The sequence below is a fragment of the Diadema setosum genome, chromosome 10, assembly GCF_964275005.1.
Source record: "Diadema setosum chromosome 10, eeDiaSeto1, whole genome shotgun sequence".
Taxonomy (NCBI): domain Eukaryota; kingdom Metazoa; phylum Echinodermata; class Echinoidea; order Diadematoida; family Diadematidae; genus Diadema; species Diadema setosum.
The window spans coordinates 12,837,122-12,853,570 of NC_092694.1; the positions used below are offsets into that span (position 1 = coordinate 12,837,122).

At 38.5% G+C, this 16,449-nt stretch overlaps 2 protein-coding genes across 2 annotated transcripts; one reads left to right on the forward strand and one right to left on the reverse strand.

Annotated features, from left to right (window-relative positions):
• The first annotated feature begins 5,724 nt into the window (after positions 1-5,724).
• LOC140234304 (poly(U)-specific endoribonuclease-like) lies at positions 5,725-11,822 on the forward strand. Its single transcript, XM_072314368.1, has 6 exons — positions 5,725-5,752; positions 8,505-8,704; positions 8,876-8,988; positions 10,235-10,356; positions 10,798-10,957; positions 11,542-11,822. The coding sequence occupies exons 1-6, from the start codon at positions 5,739-5,741 to the stop codon at positions 11,800-11,802; spliced, it is 870 nt and encodes a 289-aa protein (XP_072170469.1). The 5' UTR covers positions 5,725-5,738; the 3' UTR covers positions 11,803-11,822.
• On the reverse strand, positions 6,664-7,968 carry LOC140233623 (uncharacterized). The gene has a single exon (XM_072313724.1). It carries the CDS (start codon positions 7,966-7,968, stop codon positions 6,664-6,666), a length of 1,305 nt encoding a protein of 434 aa, XP_072169825.1.
• Positions 11,823-16,449: the final 4,627 nt, after the last annotated feature.

Genomic DNA, 16,449 nt, shown 5'->3' on the forward strand with positions numbered 1-16,449 from the left:
ATCGAGACTAGTAGTGCCGCACTCTGAGGGGAATTCGATCAAAATAACTTCTCATGATTATGTATGTTATTATAAAATGAAAATATACAAAATTCTGCAATTCAGCCATCTCCATGGCTGCAAATGATTTCTTCTTTAAATAAACCATTACCATACCATTACCAAATAGAGTCTACAATAAATCAATGAAATACCAAAAAAGTATAAACACAGGCATGCAGATTCTGAAAGCGGAAGAGATTTTCCAAAACTTTGGGTATAATCTATATATTTATACTTTCTTTACCATTGATCATTATTGGAAAGAGACGCCCAGGTATAAAAAAAGAGCTTGTAGAGAATGATGTCGGCCACGTTATAAATCGAACGTGACTTACAAAGAGAGAGAGGGAGAGAGAGAAGGTAAAGTAATTATTGAAGCACACAGAAACACGTCCCCTCAGGCAAACAAACGATAAGGGAAAGGGTCCAGGGGAAATAACCTACATACAGGGGAAAAAAAATAAGATGACGTCACTTATGAGAAAGGACACCTACAGAAAAAAAGGATGGACTAAAATTGGAGGTGAGACGATGGTGACTCCATCACCAGGCAGTATGTTTTTCTCAATCTATATGTTGTTCGTTTGTCTCAATATCTTGCTTATAAACGAGCAATTATTATGTACCCAGAAATTATGGACTATATATTAAGGTAATTTATGTCCACAAATTAACTTAGTCAAATTGAATACCAACCGCTGAATAAATAAAGTTTTGTTTATCTTTATGATCTGAATTCACATAAATAAGGGAGTTATATTATACTGCATGTACGCAAAGTTTATATATATATATATATATATATATATATATATATATATATATATATATACATATATATACACATGTATACATATATGCGCGTGTATATGGGGTTATGAAAAATTTTACAAGAGTATTGTACACTAAAGGTCTGTAAGGGATACTTGGAAACACATGCCCCTATAGACCTCCATCTCCCTGACCTACATGATTAAATACAAAATCATTGTTGGAAACAATAATTGCTGTATCTTTTGATTAATTGTACCTCTCTTTGCTTTTCACACGGTTGCATGGGTAAAATTGCTGTATCAAGTTAATTTCTATACAGATTCATTAATCTAGATGGAAAAACAGCAAGTCAGTTACCACCGCTAAATGAATCTTCCATGGATCGTTGATAACCCCCCCCCCCCAATAGCATACTCAAAGCTGAATGCATTCTGTACATGGCATGATAGTTACTTGACAAAGAAGAACCAGGGATGTGAGAAGTTCTCTCTAAAAGAACAGATCGAGCCATGTTATCACAACTGCCACTGGATTTTGTTAATTGGTTATATATCTCTTTAATCTTTATCTATATTTTCACTTTGCGCCCTTCATATTTCTTTAATATGATTCGGGAGAAAAATGGGCATAACTACATATTGAATGAGGGTTATATCAAATCTTAATACTACCTGAAGGCATATAACTGGAGTGACATATCGGTCACGGATGGACTCGAGAATTTAGGAATACGAGGGGCCTACCCCAGTGCTCAAAGAAAAGTAGAAGATGTGCTAGCTCTCCAGTAAGAAGTACAGAAACACATAATGTGGCGGGACTAGGGCAATTACCCCCTGGGCAATTACGCCGGACCCTTCCCCTGGCCGTAATCCTAATCCTAATCCTGAACCTAATCCTAACCCTAACCCAAACTCCTAACCCTATATAATCGTTACTCTAACCTTATACCACTAACCAGTATTTAGCCGAGGGGTAATTGCCCTCGGGATTGCCCTGATACGCATGTGGCCGTTATAGGGTATATTAATATATAGCTGTGTATGATTTTTTAAACCAAAACACATCCAAACTTTCAGAAATGGCCCCACATGACGAATTTCGGCACATCTGAATTTCACCCTGTAGACCCAAATGAAAAAGGCCCACATGGTAGGCCCTACTAGTATGGCGTCACACCAATAAAACTTCCACTGTAAAGGCGTCATCATTACGTAAGAGTGGCGTATACTTCCACCTCCCTGCTGGTGGAAATGTTTTCACTTTTATTCTGATTGAAGACATCACTTGCTACGAAAGCAACTATGTTAGCGATAATAACAATGACAAGCACAACGACGAAGACTGCGACAACAACATTTATTTGATCAACACGAACAACAAAAGTCTATTCATCCACTTTCGCGCTTAATTTTTATACGGGAAAAAAACAACAACAACAAAGGATTGTCTGCCAGCCCTCGTGGCGAGTGTTATGTGAGGCGCATTAGGCGAGGTCACCCCCGGGGGTCACGCCCACACAGCTGACACTCCCAGCTGAGCTGCATACGCGTAATCTACGAGTACTTTTTTTAGTACCCCACGAATTCCGCGAAGAGCATAGCACCGTTCAGACGTTAAGGCCCGGTCCCACTGCACTTACGGATGCAAAGAGGATGTAAAGCGTACAAAAAATCTTGCCATCCGTTGGAAAACGCTACGAATCCGCTGTGTACCCATCGCATACGTGTTTCATCCGCTCTATCCATCGAGCATCCGTCCACTGTGATTTCATCCGCCCAAAAAGTTTTAAGCTGCTTAAAACTTTTAGAACGGATGAACTTTCCGCTGTGTACGATGTAAATCCGCGACATACGAGCAACAAACGTTGTATGTCCGTGCGGCATCCCTTAAACGTCCGCTGCATCCTCTCTGCATCCTCTGGGCATCCTCGCAACTCACATCCGCTGCAGCTAAAAACGGAAAGAGGGAGGAAAGATATGGTACGTGGAACGTCTTTACATCGTTAATAGCACGTTAATAGAATGGATGTAAGCGTATGCATCTCGTATTTAAAGCATTTCGAAAGCATCCCCTCTGCATCCGCTCTGCATCCGCTCTGCATCCACTCTGCATCCGCTTTTTCTGCTATGCGTCCGTTTCGCAATTATCTCCGGTAACCCCTTCGGAGCTGTCATCCCCTTCCATCCGCTTTCATCCGCTAGGCTTCCGATGAACATCCGTTTAACATCCCCGCTACATACTACCCACGTCCGTTCTATTTCCGTTCTGTTACCGCCAATTTTCGCCAATTTTGTCAATTTCTGGAGCGGACGAAAGCGGATGAAGCCATCCCCGAAATTTTGCTCGTCCGCTGTGTCCTTTCTGCATACGCTTTGTGTCCGTCGGCCAGTGGGACCGGGCCTTTAGACGCATGCACCGCATAGCGTACTAAGTACTTCACGCAGCAACGAGTCAGTAATACGACGCTCGCGCCCAGGATCTGACTTGAAATAACGCGAAGGTTCTTATAACGAGAACCAAAACTCTTAATAAATCTGCAAAGAGGGGTAAGTTGGGAACTTTTCTGCTCTCATTTGATTTCAGATAAATGTCCTCAAGACAGGACAGGGGCAATATAAGCAGGGAGGTGGGAAGAGTCCCACCTCCCTGATACTGATAGTTACAGCTGTGTGGACGTCTTCGTGTCCTGGTACATAGCTAGCTGGGCTAGGCTTCGGTTTACATGTCTTCGTAGCAGGTGCGGTGGGGTGTGTGCTGTCGAGTGTCCCCCTCGCAGCTTTCAGCTTGGTGCATGTGTGTTTGTGTAGGTACTGTGTGCACGTGTGTGTGCAGTCAATTAGCCACGTAGAGCAGCGACGACATTTCCCTTTAATTTTTATCTTGTATGAACTTGTATGAACTCTTGTGTCCTTATTTGGATATGATGAGGGCACATCACACATGGATTTAAAATTCTGCATGATTTTCAGACTTTTTAGACATTTGAACAACAGTTAAAAATTGGTTATAGATCTACTGGGTACAGACTTATTAGAATGTATTGATTGGGATATTAAAGGAATAAGAATGTTTTCAATATTTATAACAAATCACAATGAACAAGGATGATGTCAAAGATGACATACCGTAAAAGTGGAAATTTTCGCGGTGTTCAAATTTTCGCGCATTTCGCGCAACCAGAAACTAGCGCGAAAATAAAAGCACGCGAATATTTTTGCTTGCCATATGTGCCTGTGCGTGATGTCTTGATTCCGCGGAATTAAAAACACGCGAAACTCCTCCGACCCGGCCAAGCGCGAAAAATTAGTCACGCGAAAATATCCACCTTTACAGTATAGCAGCTTCACCATCAAGAGTGCATGATGAGTGGGGACTCAAGGAAGCAGAACAAAATAAGAAGACATGCATTAATTCTACACATAAATTCTACACAGGTAACATTGTTAAAGGACAAGTTCACCTTCATTAACATAAGGATTGAGAGAATGCATCATTATTAGCAGAACACATCTGAAAGTTTGAGGAAAATTGGACAATCGATGCAAAAGTTATGAATTTTTAAAACTTTTGTGTTGGAACCGCTAGATGAGGAGACTACTAAGGCTCGTGATGTCATTATGAGTACAACAGTATAAAGAAAATGTAAAGAAAATTCAACATATTTTCACTTTTTTTTCACATAATAAAAGAGCACTTGACTTGCCTCTTTCTAAAGGTAATGGGAATAATATTGCCCATAACATATGTCAGCAACGAGACAAGGGAATGTGTACTTTTTTCAAAAGATGAAAATTTGTGAAATTCTCTTTATATTTTCATTATATTGTTGTACGCATGTGACATCATACACTGCAGTAGTCTTCTCATCCAGCGGTGACTGCACAAAAACTTCAAAAATTCATAACTTTTTTGAACGGATTGTTTGATTTTCCTCAAACTTCAATGATGTGTTCTACTAATATTGCTACATTCTCTCAATCCTTCAAATGTTAATAAAGGTGAACTTGTCCTTTAATCTAAGCAAGCAGTACCGTATGGTAATGGAATTACATTGCTTACATTGCTACATTTCTCAAATATGTGAGCCTACTCAATGCATTCTTATAGTGAGTCCCCACTCATACATTCATACTTTGTATGATGGTGAAGCTGCTATGTCATCATGCTTGTTCAGTGTAATTTTGGTTTGAGTTTTTCAGAGTATTGGTTTCTCTGCTCAAGAACCACAATTAATTTTGCAAATCTAAACATCGAGCTGTTGATTTATGTAGGACCCTACTACATAATGTGGAATTATAAAAATTGCCTGGACCTCCCCTTAAAGCAGTTTGAAAATTCATGCTTCTGACCAAATTGTCTGGGTTTCCTCAAATTTTGGAAAGTTTAATATTTATTGAATCCACATCTAGTTATGGATTTGCTAAATTCACCATTAAAGCTTGTTGTCCGTTGCTGATTAATAAAAGGGGATATATAGACCCTATTATCCAGTTACCTATCTATGTACACTGGTTTTTTTTTCTATTTAATTGTCTGTAAACTAAATGGTCAGACAGTGCTCAGATATCAGTATTTATTTTATTAAATATTTTCTTTTCTCTGTAGCATTACAGATATAAGTTGATGAGTATGAAATTAAATTCTAATATTGTGCATATCCTCCTTGACCCTCATGAATTCTAAAAGTTTAGTCAAGACTTTTGTCAAGGATTTACACTATATATGACCCTCGTAGCTATCAATGTTTTACTTGCTGGTATGGATTATATTCACTAGGGCTACAGGGCCTATACTGCAACAGTGTATAAATGTCTGCTTTTGATATTGAACCATTACGTTAACATACTTGACTCATGAGTAATCTATGAATTTTATTTTTTTCTGCTTCCTCTTCAGGTCAATTGCACTTCCAGACACAAGCCATGGCAAGGGACAGGTGAACTAATTATGTATTGATTGGATTACAGTGGGATTGTTGCTACATGTGTAAAATACTTACAGAGACTCCAACCCCAAGCACCTTCTAATCTGGAGATTCTCCCGCCCGAAACCCCTAGCAAACGGGAGACTCTAAGTTGATGTGTGCGAAGCGCGAAGTTCCTAGGGTTCTAGATGCTCTCTGGTGCTATCTAAGGCTTATTTTTTTCAACATACAATAGCAATAAGTAAGAAATCCTTTCCAACGGGAGACACAGAGCCAGGACGGGAGAAATTAAATCTCAAGCGGGAGAACGGGAGATTTTGCAAAAATGGGTTTTCGGCGGGAGATCTCCCGTCGAAAACGGGAGAGTTGGAGTCTCTGTACTTATAGGCCTATGTATATTATATATTATAGGCCTATGTATATTATATATAAATGCATCTATGTATATATATATATATATGTCATATTATATATATAGTGCATGAGGCTGAATGCACTATAACAATATATAAGCACCGACAAATTCTGAATTTGTCCCGAAGGCCAGTTATATTCAATGAGGCCGCAGGCCGAATTGAATATAACTGCCTGAGGGCAAATTCAGAATTTGGAGGTGCTTGTATTGTTATAGTGCAAGAAGAACTCATGCACTATGTGTTATATAAAATAGCATACATACCCAGGTGAATTACAAAAATAGGTAGAAATAGGGAAGTCCAGATCACTTACCAATACCAGTTTCTTTCAAGCTGTGTAGACAAAATCCGGAAGTAACAGTAGAAACTCTTAACAGTCAACAGTTAACACGTAATTAACGCTCTGGAACACCGAACACAAGATCCAAACGTGAAATTCCATAATGGCATAGTTCTAGGCCTATAACATGAGACCATGCCCATCACATCGTCATTGAGTTTGTTCGTTTACTTCTGATAATAAATTTTGACTTTGCATCCATGAAAATGAAGTTGCTGGTGAGTAGATCTACTTATGTTGGAACTGATGTTGATAGGAGAAGTGTGGGGTGACGCGAGTCCAGCCGTAACGTTAGGACTAGATGTAGGCCTAGATCTGCGAGCGACAGAGCTAACGTTAGTAGTAGTAGGAGTAGGACCAGGTCTAGGCGCAACCGGATTCAAGCACGTGCTTGTGGCAGGCATTGTAGGCGTCGACTGGACCCGAGAAATGGTCAAACTCATTCGTCGCTTTTGCTCTTCCTCAACTCGAGAATAATGCTTTATGCTTGTCTCAGATTTGTGCCCGGAGATTGCCATTATATGGCGTGCTTCGAATCCAGCATTATCGAGTTTGTGAATTGAAGTTGCCCGAAGGCAGTGGTTGGTATATACTTTAGAACAATGCGCTTCAGCAGTAATCGACGACATTTTGTTCGCAAGAGTATTCACACCTACGGGAGAATTGTCGTACCATGGATGGCCAGGCCTTGTGGTTGCTTTTGGTCGTTGCCACAATGCATCACAGTGTGGATGTAGGTGTGAGACATATTTCACGAAAGATTCAACGGGGCAGTCATCCTTATGGGTCTTATACATACGACCTTGTTGACTTTGCTCGTCATCAAGCCCTTCCCCACGGTGATTCTTGGTTTTCATGTCTCTAGCCAGATACACATACCTTTGATTCGAAGAGTCAGTTGTGACAGCAAAATCTCCCTTGTTCATGTTGCGGAGATTTTCTCTTCCCCTGTTGCAGAAATGCAACATTAGATCTAAGAAAACCTTATTCTGGAGACCCCTTGGTGTCGTAGGTGAGACGGCAGGTGAAGATTTGATTTTTGACATATCTTCGTCGGTGATAGGGTCCTTATGCCGTACGGATCCTTTCCCAGCCTCTTTCACTTTGTGTAGCACAGCTTTAAACATATCATTTGCACCTTTGAAGTCACCATCGCTACAAATGTTTACGTCAAGCGTTTGTTGAAAGTGTCGCTGAAGACCATAACGAAGTGTGATCAGAGAGCGCTTAGCGTATAGTTCCCCATTTCCCCTACGCACCTCCGCGTAAAATGTACGCAGAAAGCGGCACAAGTCTTGGGCTGACTTGCTTTCAACATCCGTCAGGCTGATTCCTTTTTCCGAGCAGTACGATTCCAAAATTCGAAGCGCGTATTTTATGACATCTTTAGTTTTCTTTGCGTCCTTATTGTCCAAGATGTCGCTTAGATCAGTCTCTGTTAGAGTAGCAAACCTGTTGTTTTCAGCATCCATGTTTAAATCTACCGCCGAACTAGTCGAGTCCCCCATTGACAGTACTACATAGTTGCTGGCGGCGATGGATCAAACTTCGATAATAACGATAGTATCGAAAAAAGGTATCGTGATTGTTGCGCAATCGCGTCGATAAGGTGCGGGATTCAGTACTTGATGATTGAAATGAGGGAGCAAAAACCGATATCAAATCGATAGTGGGTTATCGTTGGCAATCGTTATATTTTACGTGCACTATAACTTCTGTCATGCACTGCCGGCCTGTATCATAAGTATGTATGCTATATCTTTATTGTGTATGATGTACTCTGTATGTGTATATGTTTGTGGGTTCTTTTTTGTAATTTTGACATTTAGAAATAATTGTAATTAATGTAAAACAGCGATTCTAGTAGAAGTAGGTAAACAGATTATTGTTTTTGAGTATAATCATGGGAAATATCTGGGGGGTAAAATGCAATTAAGTAAAATGGCAAAGCAAATATTGAAGCAACCAGAATTCTGACTAATGCACATGTATCTACATTTGTCAACAGCTTTGATCCTGACAAGGAATTATCGGCCATTTGCAACCAGCTGTGGGAGCTGGATGAAAACCGTCTTGTTCCAGGCGAAGACTATGAGATCGACCTCCAACGCTACACCTTCTACTCCAACAAGGGAGAGAGAGATGAAGCCAAGTGCCCCCTCTTCTCCTTCGTCCATGACAATGTTTTCAAGAAACCCACTTTTAAGAGTGAGTCTTTGTTCCCCTTTCTCTTTTCTTCGCATTCACCTCGACGGAACAAGATGTTTTCCAAAGTAAAGTGTTTTGTTTCGATCAAAGCAGCTACATGTATGTTACTTTACGCAGGACCACAAACTCTCAAATAAATTTTCCACCTTTTTTCACTCTGTTCCCATTTAGGATTCATGGCTCTATTGGATAATTACTCCACAGAAACAGGCGTTTCTGAGGTGGTGACACCAGAAGAGATTCGGGAAAATCAGTGCTTCATCGATGCGATCATGGAGACAAAGGTCCGTTTGCCATTTGCTTACACACACACACACACAAATATTCTCCCATGGCCATACATTCCAGAATGTTCTACCTGTACATTCCAGAATGTTCTACCCTTGGGGAGACTCTCACAAATGTTCAACCATACTTTTATTCTAATTTAATTTCTTATATATTCACTGGTATGCAAATCTCAAGGAGTACTGTGTGCTAAAGTAGCATTTATAAAGCTGAAAGGGTCAGTTAACATAAATCGACATATTCAACATACAGAATTGACAGAAAATATATAAAACAGGATTGATTTCCATAAATCTATATCATAGTAATTAAGATTATGGTATTTGTAGTAGTAGTAGTAGTAGTAGTAGTAGTAGAAGACTGAAAACTGAAGTGCATACAGTACACTTCCACTATAAAAACCATAGCTTTAGAAAAACTCGTGTTACAACAAAGTAAAAATTCAGATTCCAAAAGTAATATATATGAATATATATATATATATATATATATATATATATATTAGAAGATCCAGCTGAGGCACGCGGCTGGTTATTATTCATAACTCTCTGCCCCAAAAAGGAACGTGTGCATAAAGTCAAAGAGTTGAAAGGTTGGTCCGTCGGGTATTCGAGCTTGGGTCTGCCTAAACCGCTATGACGTCTCCGTGGCCGAGCGCTTAAGGCGTTGGCGTTCCATGCCAAAGACCCGGGTTCGAGTCCCGGCGGAGACCAATTTTTCAACTCTTCCGCTTTTCCGAAAAGGAGGAACAGTAAGAGGAATAATAATGTCAAAGCTACGCACCGATTTTCTCCTTCCTTTCTCATATCTCACATATGCAAAATTATCCAGGAGAAGCCAAAAAGCTGTTGTAGTGGTGACTTCTTTCACAATATATATATATATATATATATGTATGTATGTATGTATGTATGTATGTATGTATATATGTATGTATATGTATATATATATATATATATATATATATACTCCAAAAGTAATATATACTATGTATTTCATTGTTTGTCTGTCATGAAATTTCTATATAACAAAAGAAAAACTGCTACAGCCATGGACTTTGTCATAATGGGAGTTGACTGTATTACCAAAAAGAAATGTTTTGAACATGTTTGGTTAAAATGAGAAGAATTTTGTGATCAAGCGGTGTATCCAGTGACTAACAGGAGCACCTGTATTCGACAAATCAAATGAATATTATTACATCATATTATACATGAACTCCACATTTCTGTCATTGTGTAGGTGATGCAGCAAGCTCATGAAGTTCTGCGTGAAAGGGGCAAGGTGCCCCCCGATGTGCGGGGATTCAAGCACGCTCTGTACGACTTGTGGTTCAAGCTGTATGCAAGGACGAGGGGCATGGGGTGAGTTCTGTAGAGTACTGTATACGCCAAATATTTCGCAAGGTTTTTAGATTCGCGAATTTTGTGAGTCGGGTGCTATTTGCGAAATTAAAGACACACAAAAATATTGACTCTGATCCCGATCCCGAGGTGTTTATTTTCACGACTTCGTGAGTCAGGTGCTATTCGCGAATTTCAAGACATGCCAAAATACTGACTCTAATTCCAATGTCAATATGACTTGCACTCATATATTTCTCCATTAGGTGCTGTGCTTAACGGTCATGAATTTAGCCACTTACAAAATCGTTGGGAAGTCCCGATTTGCAAAAAATTAGACTTGCTATGAATATAAATATATGGCATATAGAGTGTTGGGATTTTTTTTTCCCCTCCCGTGAATATATAGATGTCATTGAACTGAATTGAATGTCAGTTTTCTGTTTTACTTGTAATGTGTAGCCGTGCTGCAGGGGACTCGTCCGGCTTCGAGCATGTCTTCGTTGGTGAGACGAGGGGGGACAAAGATGTGATTGGATTCCACAACTGGATCCAGTTCTACCTCGAGGAGAAGAGAGGCAATGTGGACTACAAAGGGTGGATCCCACCCAGATCATCATCGGTGGGTTGTTATTTCTCTGCATCTATTAGTCTATGGATCTTTTGACCTTTTTTTGATTTCTTTCACATGATAGTAGTTATCATAATGAAAGAAATGATAATAATAATAATAGAAATAAAAATTATAATAATGATGATACAAAATAAATTAATAAACTTGTAATAATAATAATAATCATAATAATAATAGAAAAAATAATAATAAAATAATAAAAGTAGTAGTAGAAGAAGTAGCAGCTGTAGTAGTAGTTGTTGTTGTTATTATTAAAATATGTGAAAGGGAATTTTGTCCCAAAGGAATGGAGCCACGTGACAGAAAATATTCTACCATCACCATAACAGATACAAGTGTGAGGACCACATGATAATTGCAGAGTGGAGGAAGAATGGAGAAATTTGGTTGAAGTGGAAGAGCAGAGAGAAATCATGTCTATGAGATAACATGGGACAATGTTATCTTGAAAACATAGGAAGGATTTTAAAGTCCTTCAAGTCCTTGAAATGTGTGCATTTGTGTCAGAGTTGAGGTGTTACTCTCATATTGAATAAAATTTAACACACCTGTACGCAATGTCAACCATGCAGAGGAAGGATCGCCAGGCCGACAACACCGCCCAGCTGGTCAGTCTGCAGTTTACGTGGAAGGGACAGGTCAAGCCGGTGGGCAGCTCCTTCATCGGCACCAGCCCGGAGTTTGAGATGGCGCTCTACACGGTTCTCTACTATCTCGGCAACAAAGGCGACAACCACCTCGAGATTGGACGCTACAACGTCAACATCACCGTCCACAAGATGGGCGAGAAACTGGGAAGCTCGTTTCCCATTGCACTTTCTCAGGACCCGTAAGTTTGTCAACATTGCATGTTACATGCCTCGAGACAAAACAAATTCGTTCTTTCTTTCTTTTTTTAATAGAAAATATAGCATTCTCAGGGAATGGCTGAGAAAAACAACTGATATTATGAAGTGTGAGAGGTGCTCATCAATTGTGTATAGGCTCTTTTTGCATTTTTAGGAGTCATGCCCTTGTTCAGTGCAGACATTTTGTGTTTGCATAATTAGTTACCTGTATAGCTGACTGGTTGCACCTTGATGGTGCAAAGAGAGAGTAGAGTGTCAGCCCTGTGCTGGCTGGTTACCTTGTAACTCTCAATGCAAACAGTGTGACATTCATAAGAAAAGTAACCGAGGCAAACTGTCCAAAATTACAGCTTACTAGCCCACCTTGCTCACTTGAAGAACACATTTAGTGTGACCTTCAAAAAAATAAAAAGAATCAAGATGTTTCTAACACTGTCTATAGACATTGAACTTAAAATATCAAAAACATGACAACTGCATTTCTCCTGAAGTAGTTTAATGCTATTGAAGAATTACTAATACCTTAGAATATATGTGTAACAGTGCATTTTGTATTTCACCTTTCATTAAATGGGTTTACCAGAGCTTGCACAGATTTTTTTTTTTTTTTTTTTTTTTTTTTGTGAAAACCTAGAAACAAGCTATTCAATTTACATGTCTTCAGTGCTGTAATTCAATTCTTTCCGAGGCAGTATGTATGCATGAGTTGATATATTGTGCGACAAAACTTGGGCAAGCCTTCAGGAACAACCCATGTTTTGTTCACCGACATGCAGAGTGCCTTTGCCTGTGCTTCTGAATGTCTTTCTGTCATGGGTGACCTATTTCTAATGTGGTGGGCGTGTTTGCCTACAAATGGCGATGATGCTCTTAACCCGTTGAGGACGGACTGATTTTGCTACAACACGCATTTCCCATAGACATCTGCCCGAGTATACTCGGGACTCGTCCTCAACGGGTTAACAATGACAATATCACAGGGTGTGAAAATGTAGCTCAGATTCTATGACACATAAAAATGATCTCAAGCAGGGTATGTTTGTGTACTAACGTAAAGACGATTTTGCCATTTTGTAAATTAGCGGTGTTCCTGATGTACCAGTTGTAGAACTGAACTCAGTGTTTCATAGATTAGTTCTATCTTCTCTTCAGTAGAAAGTAGGAAATGGAGCCACCTAAATTGTAGCGTGGTATATGGGCATTTGAACTTAAGTTAACTCCCATGACTGCTTTGAAAAAACAAACAAAAAACAAAAGCATGTGTATGTATGTATGCATGTATGCAGGTACATGTTCGTTGAGACAGATAATTCACTGGGCATATACATTGTTGATATGAATACATGTACCAGTACATGTACCAGTTTGTATTTATAAAACAAGGAATTGTGTCAAAGTGTTGTATATAATGTTGGTTATGATTTCACTTACACTCCACTGGTGTGTTTCCAGCAAACTATAGGTCAAACTGCCACATTGATTGCAGTGAATGTACTAACGGCAGGACAAAAGGAAAATGGAGAAATTGATTCCTGTGATTTTCCACTTTACCGAAGGTCAAATTAGGTCTCCTCTGTCCTGACACCTACCTCCACATCCTGATATGTGAACACTGAACAGATACTGAACATCTGAAAATAAAATTTGAAATTCTAGTTCATGTCATTTTCTCTCTCTTTAAATTTGCCTACTTTAATCTGGTCAGTATGGCTGTATCTATCAGTGATGCTTAAGATATAACTATATACAAGCTTTAGATTCTTTTGTTAGAGGAGTTCAAACCCAACAAATCAAAAAGTGAAAGCAGAAAGTTAAAATCACAACAAAATCGTTGAGCGCCCTCGATGGTGATAGCTGTAGAGCTTACCACAATCAGCTGCACTGAACCAAGACCACTATACTAGAAAGAGCATTGTCTCAAGTTGTGTTTGAACGTGGTGTTTAGATCAACCATCATTCGGGTGGCTAGCCACATTGTTGAATGAACTGGCCATAACCTGCACCTGTTCTCAGTACATGAACTTCAGTGCTTAAATATGGATCGTACTTCCACATACTGTCGAGTAAAACTAGTGAGTGGCCGGCCATTTGCAGTGTGCTAATTTTCGGATATAAGCCAAACCCCAAAAGACATGTGACTTTAATAGCTGATGCCTGCAAATTATAACCACTGCAATATATATCAGCAGTGTCCATTTGAACCTTTTTGCTCTGGGTCGATATTTGATGTTCTTCATTAGTAGACTGCAGGAATCAATGGATTGCTTGATTGTCCACTTACACAGAGGTATGGTGTGACAACAGTCCATTCTCAGTTGTAGATGGATAGATAGAGCCATATTTTTTTAAATAATCATGTGTAAATTTGCTACTATTAATAATTGAACAGGTACAACATGTGTAATGAAAAGCAATATGTATTTGACTTGGAATACAAGTTCAGTTTGATTTCTTTGCTCATTTTCTGCTCCTATCATTCCAGTTACATTGTAGGAGCTTTCATGTGTTTAGGTAGGATGAATTTTTTTTATTCGTATTACTATAATCTGACAAGTCCTTCAGGTAATTGCAAATTGTTGTCAAAACATGTGTACCTGAAGAGCACTTGTTCACAATCAAATTATATCCTATGTTTCTATTGCCGTTCCCACAAGGTTACATTCTGTGTTCTCAATATCAGTGTTACAAATGAAGTGCTCTTGCATAGAGTACATTTTGATTGAATTCAGAAGCTCAAAATGAATGCAGAAATGGTCTTATTAGAAATACTACAGGGATGTAGAAGCATACTTTTTTGTTACCTTTTACATTTGTATGTCCTTGACTAATGTGCACCTTAAGCATAAGGTGTGACATGAGATAATCTATCAGCATTTTGAAGATAAACTTGAAACACATCATGTATTCCATTCTAGTGATATGAACGATATGCATATATCATCTTCCTTTTTTAATATTCTTTTTGGTGATGGGCTATATACATATATATTGAATTTTAAAAATCACCTACAATTGTGTGTAAAGCTACTGATCAAGTGAATGAATGCACGAATGTACATAAATGCTATGTACTGATGTTCATGTGTACTTTTTATTGATTTGTAAATGGGATTCGGTTTTGAGGTCAGACAAGATACTGTATATGCTGTTATTTTTGTGCACAGTTTTTTTTTGTGAATGAGGAGGTCATAGACATTTTCACGAGATGTTGTTTTCGCGAATTGACACCAACACTAACGTAAATGTGCTATTACCCTAGCGCATGGATAAATTTTCGCGTGTTGTGAAATTCGCGAAAATTTACAGCTTGTACAGTATATGATTTTGGGGTGGTCTTTTGAACATTTGAACCTAATGACCTCTTTATGATATCACTGTGCTAGTACAATTGAATGCTCATATATTCACAAAGTGATGTGTGGTAGAATAGACATTTTTATACTTATAGCTAGATATCAACTTACCTGTCAGCTGAGTACTTACAGATATGTTTGTTCAGCAATACGTCTTCTCAGTTTGTGTTAACCATGAGCGAGACACAACAAGTTCAAGGATACTCCATTTCATATGTCAAAGTAATCAAAATTTAAACTCAAACTGACTTTAATGTAAAGTTTGAATTGTCATGGTAGCCACAATGCACCCACAAGAGAGTGCTTTATACTATGTATTTTTTAATGCCTTGATCATGAAATTCTTGTCTTTACTCAATGAGATGGACCAGTAAAATTAAAGTGATTACACAATTTATCAGGAAAAGCATTCATCATAACTCTATCTGTAGGGTTATTGTGTTCAGCACTACTAAAACATTAACATATTCAGGTATCAACTGCAGAAATTTCTGATGTAGTTGTTCCAGGAACTATTACATACATGTACCAGTAATCATGTTGGATATGTTATGACTAATTTTCAGTTACCCATAAATTGTATAACATCTCTTCCGTCTAATGTACAATGTACAATGTATAACCCATGTTGCACATCTGCAAAATTTATGGCTTGCCCCCTGCATCACACGAGTGCAATAATTTGAGAGAATCTTGAAAACTACCATAAGTAGTATACTACTCATTTATCAAAATTCAGCATTGTAAACCATAGTACATTGTAATACTGCGAAATTCAATGATAGAAGTGTCTGGTATGACTCGTAATAGAGATATCGAGTTTATTAAAGTTTTCTAAACAAAAAACTACCAATTGTCAACTTTGTATTCTATATGAAGTGTTATGGGTAACAGGTAATGCAGTTTGGAGAGTAAAAGATACAGTACAGTATCAAGTCTTTAGTGTTAGAGAAAGATTGTAGAGTCGAGGACAGTTTTTAATTAAAACAAAAGCACCTGGAAATTTGATGTAGCAATTACAAATGAAGAGTTTGTTCGCAAAAACCGATATTTCCATATTTTCCAAATGGAGATAATTGTGATTAAAGGTCAAGAAAAATAAAGAGAATAATAAGAAAATTTTTGCTTCTTTTGACCATAACTTCAAAAATGTACCTTTATATGTAGTGACCAATACATCGTTTAAAAGGTATCATTTTGTACTTTATGACAGAGGCAGTACTTCAAATCTTAAAAAAAGGACTTATCGGTTTTTGCGAACAAACTCTTCAAATATTGA

Bases quoted from the DNA above. Each gene is read 5' to 3' on its own strand.
- LOC140234304 (XM_072314368.1), top strand. The intron at 8,705-8,875 runs GTGAGTCTTTGT...GTTCCCATTTAG, and splicing joins CAAGAAACCCACTTTTAAGA to GATTCATGGCTCTATTGGAT. The intron at 10,958-11,541 runs GTGGGTTGTTAT...TCAACCATGCAG, and splicing joins TCCCACCCAGATCATCATCG to AGGAAGGATCGCCAGGCCGA.
- LOC140233623 (XM_072313724.1), bottom strand. From the start codon at position 7,968: ATGGATGCTGAAAACAACAGGTTTGCTACTCTAACAGAGACTGATCTA.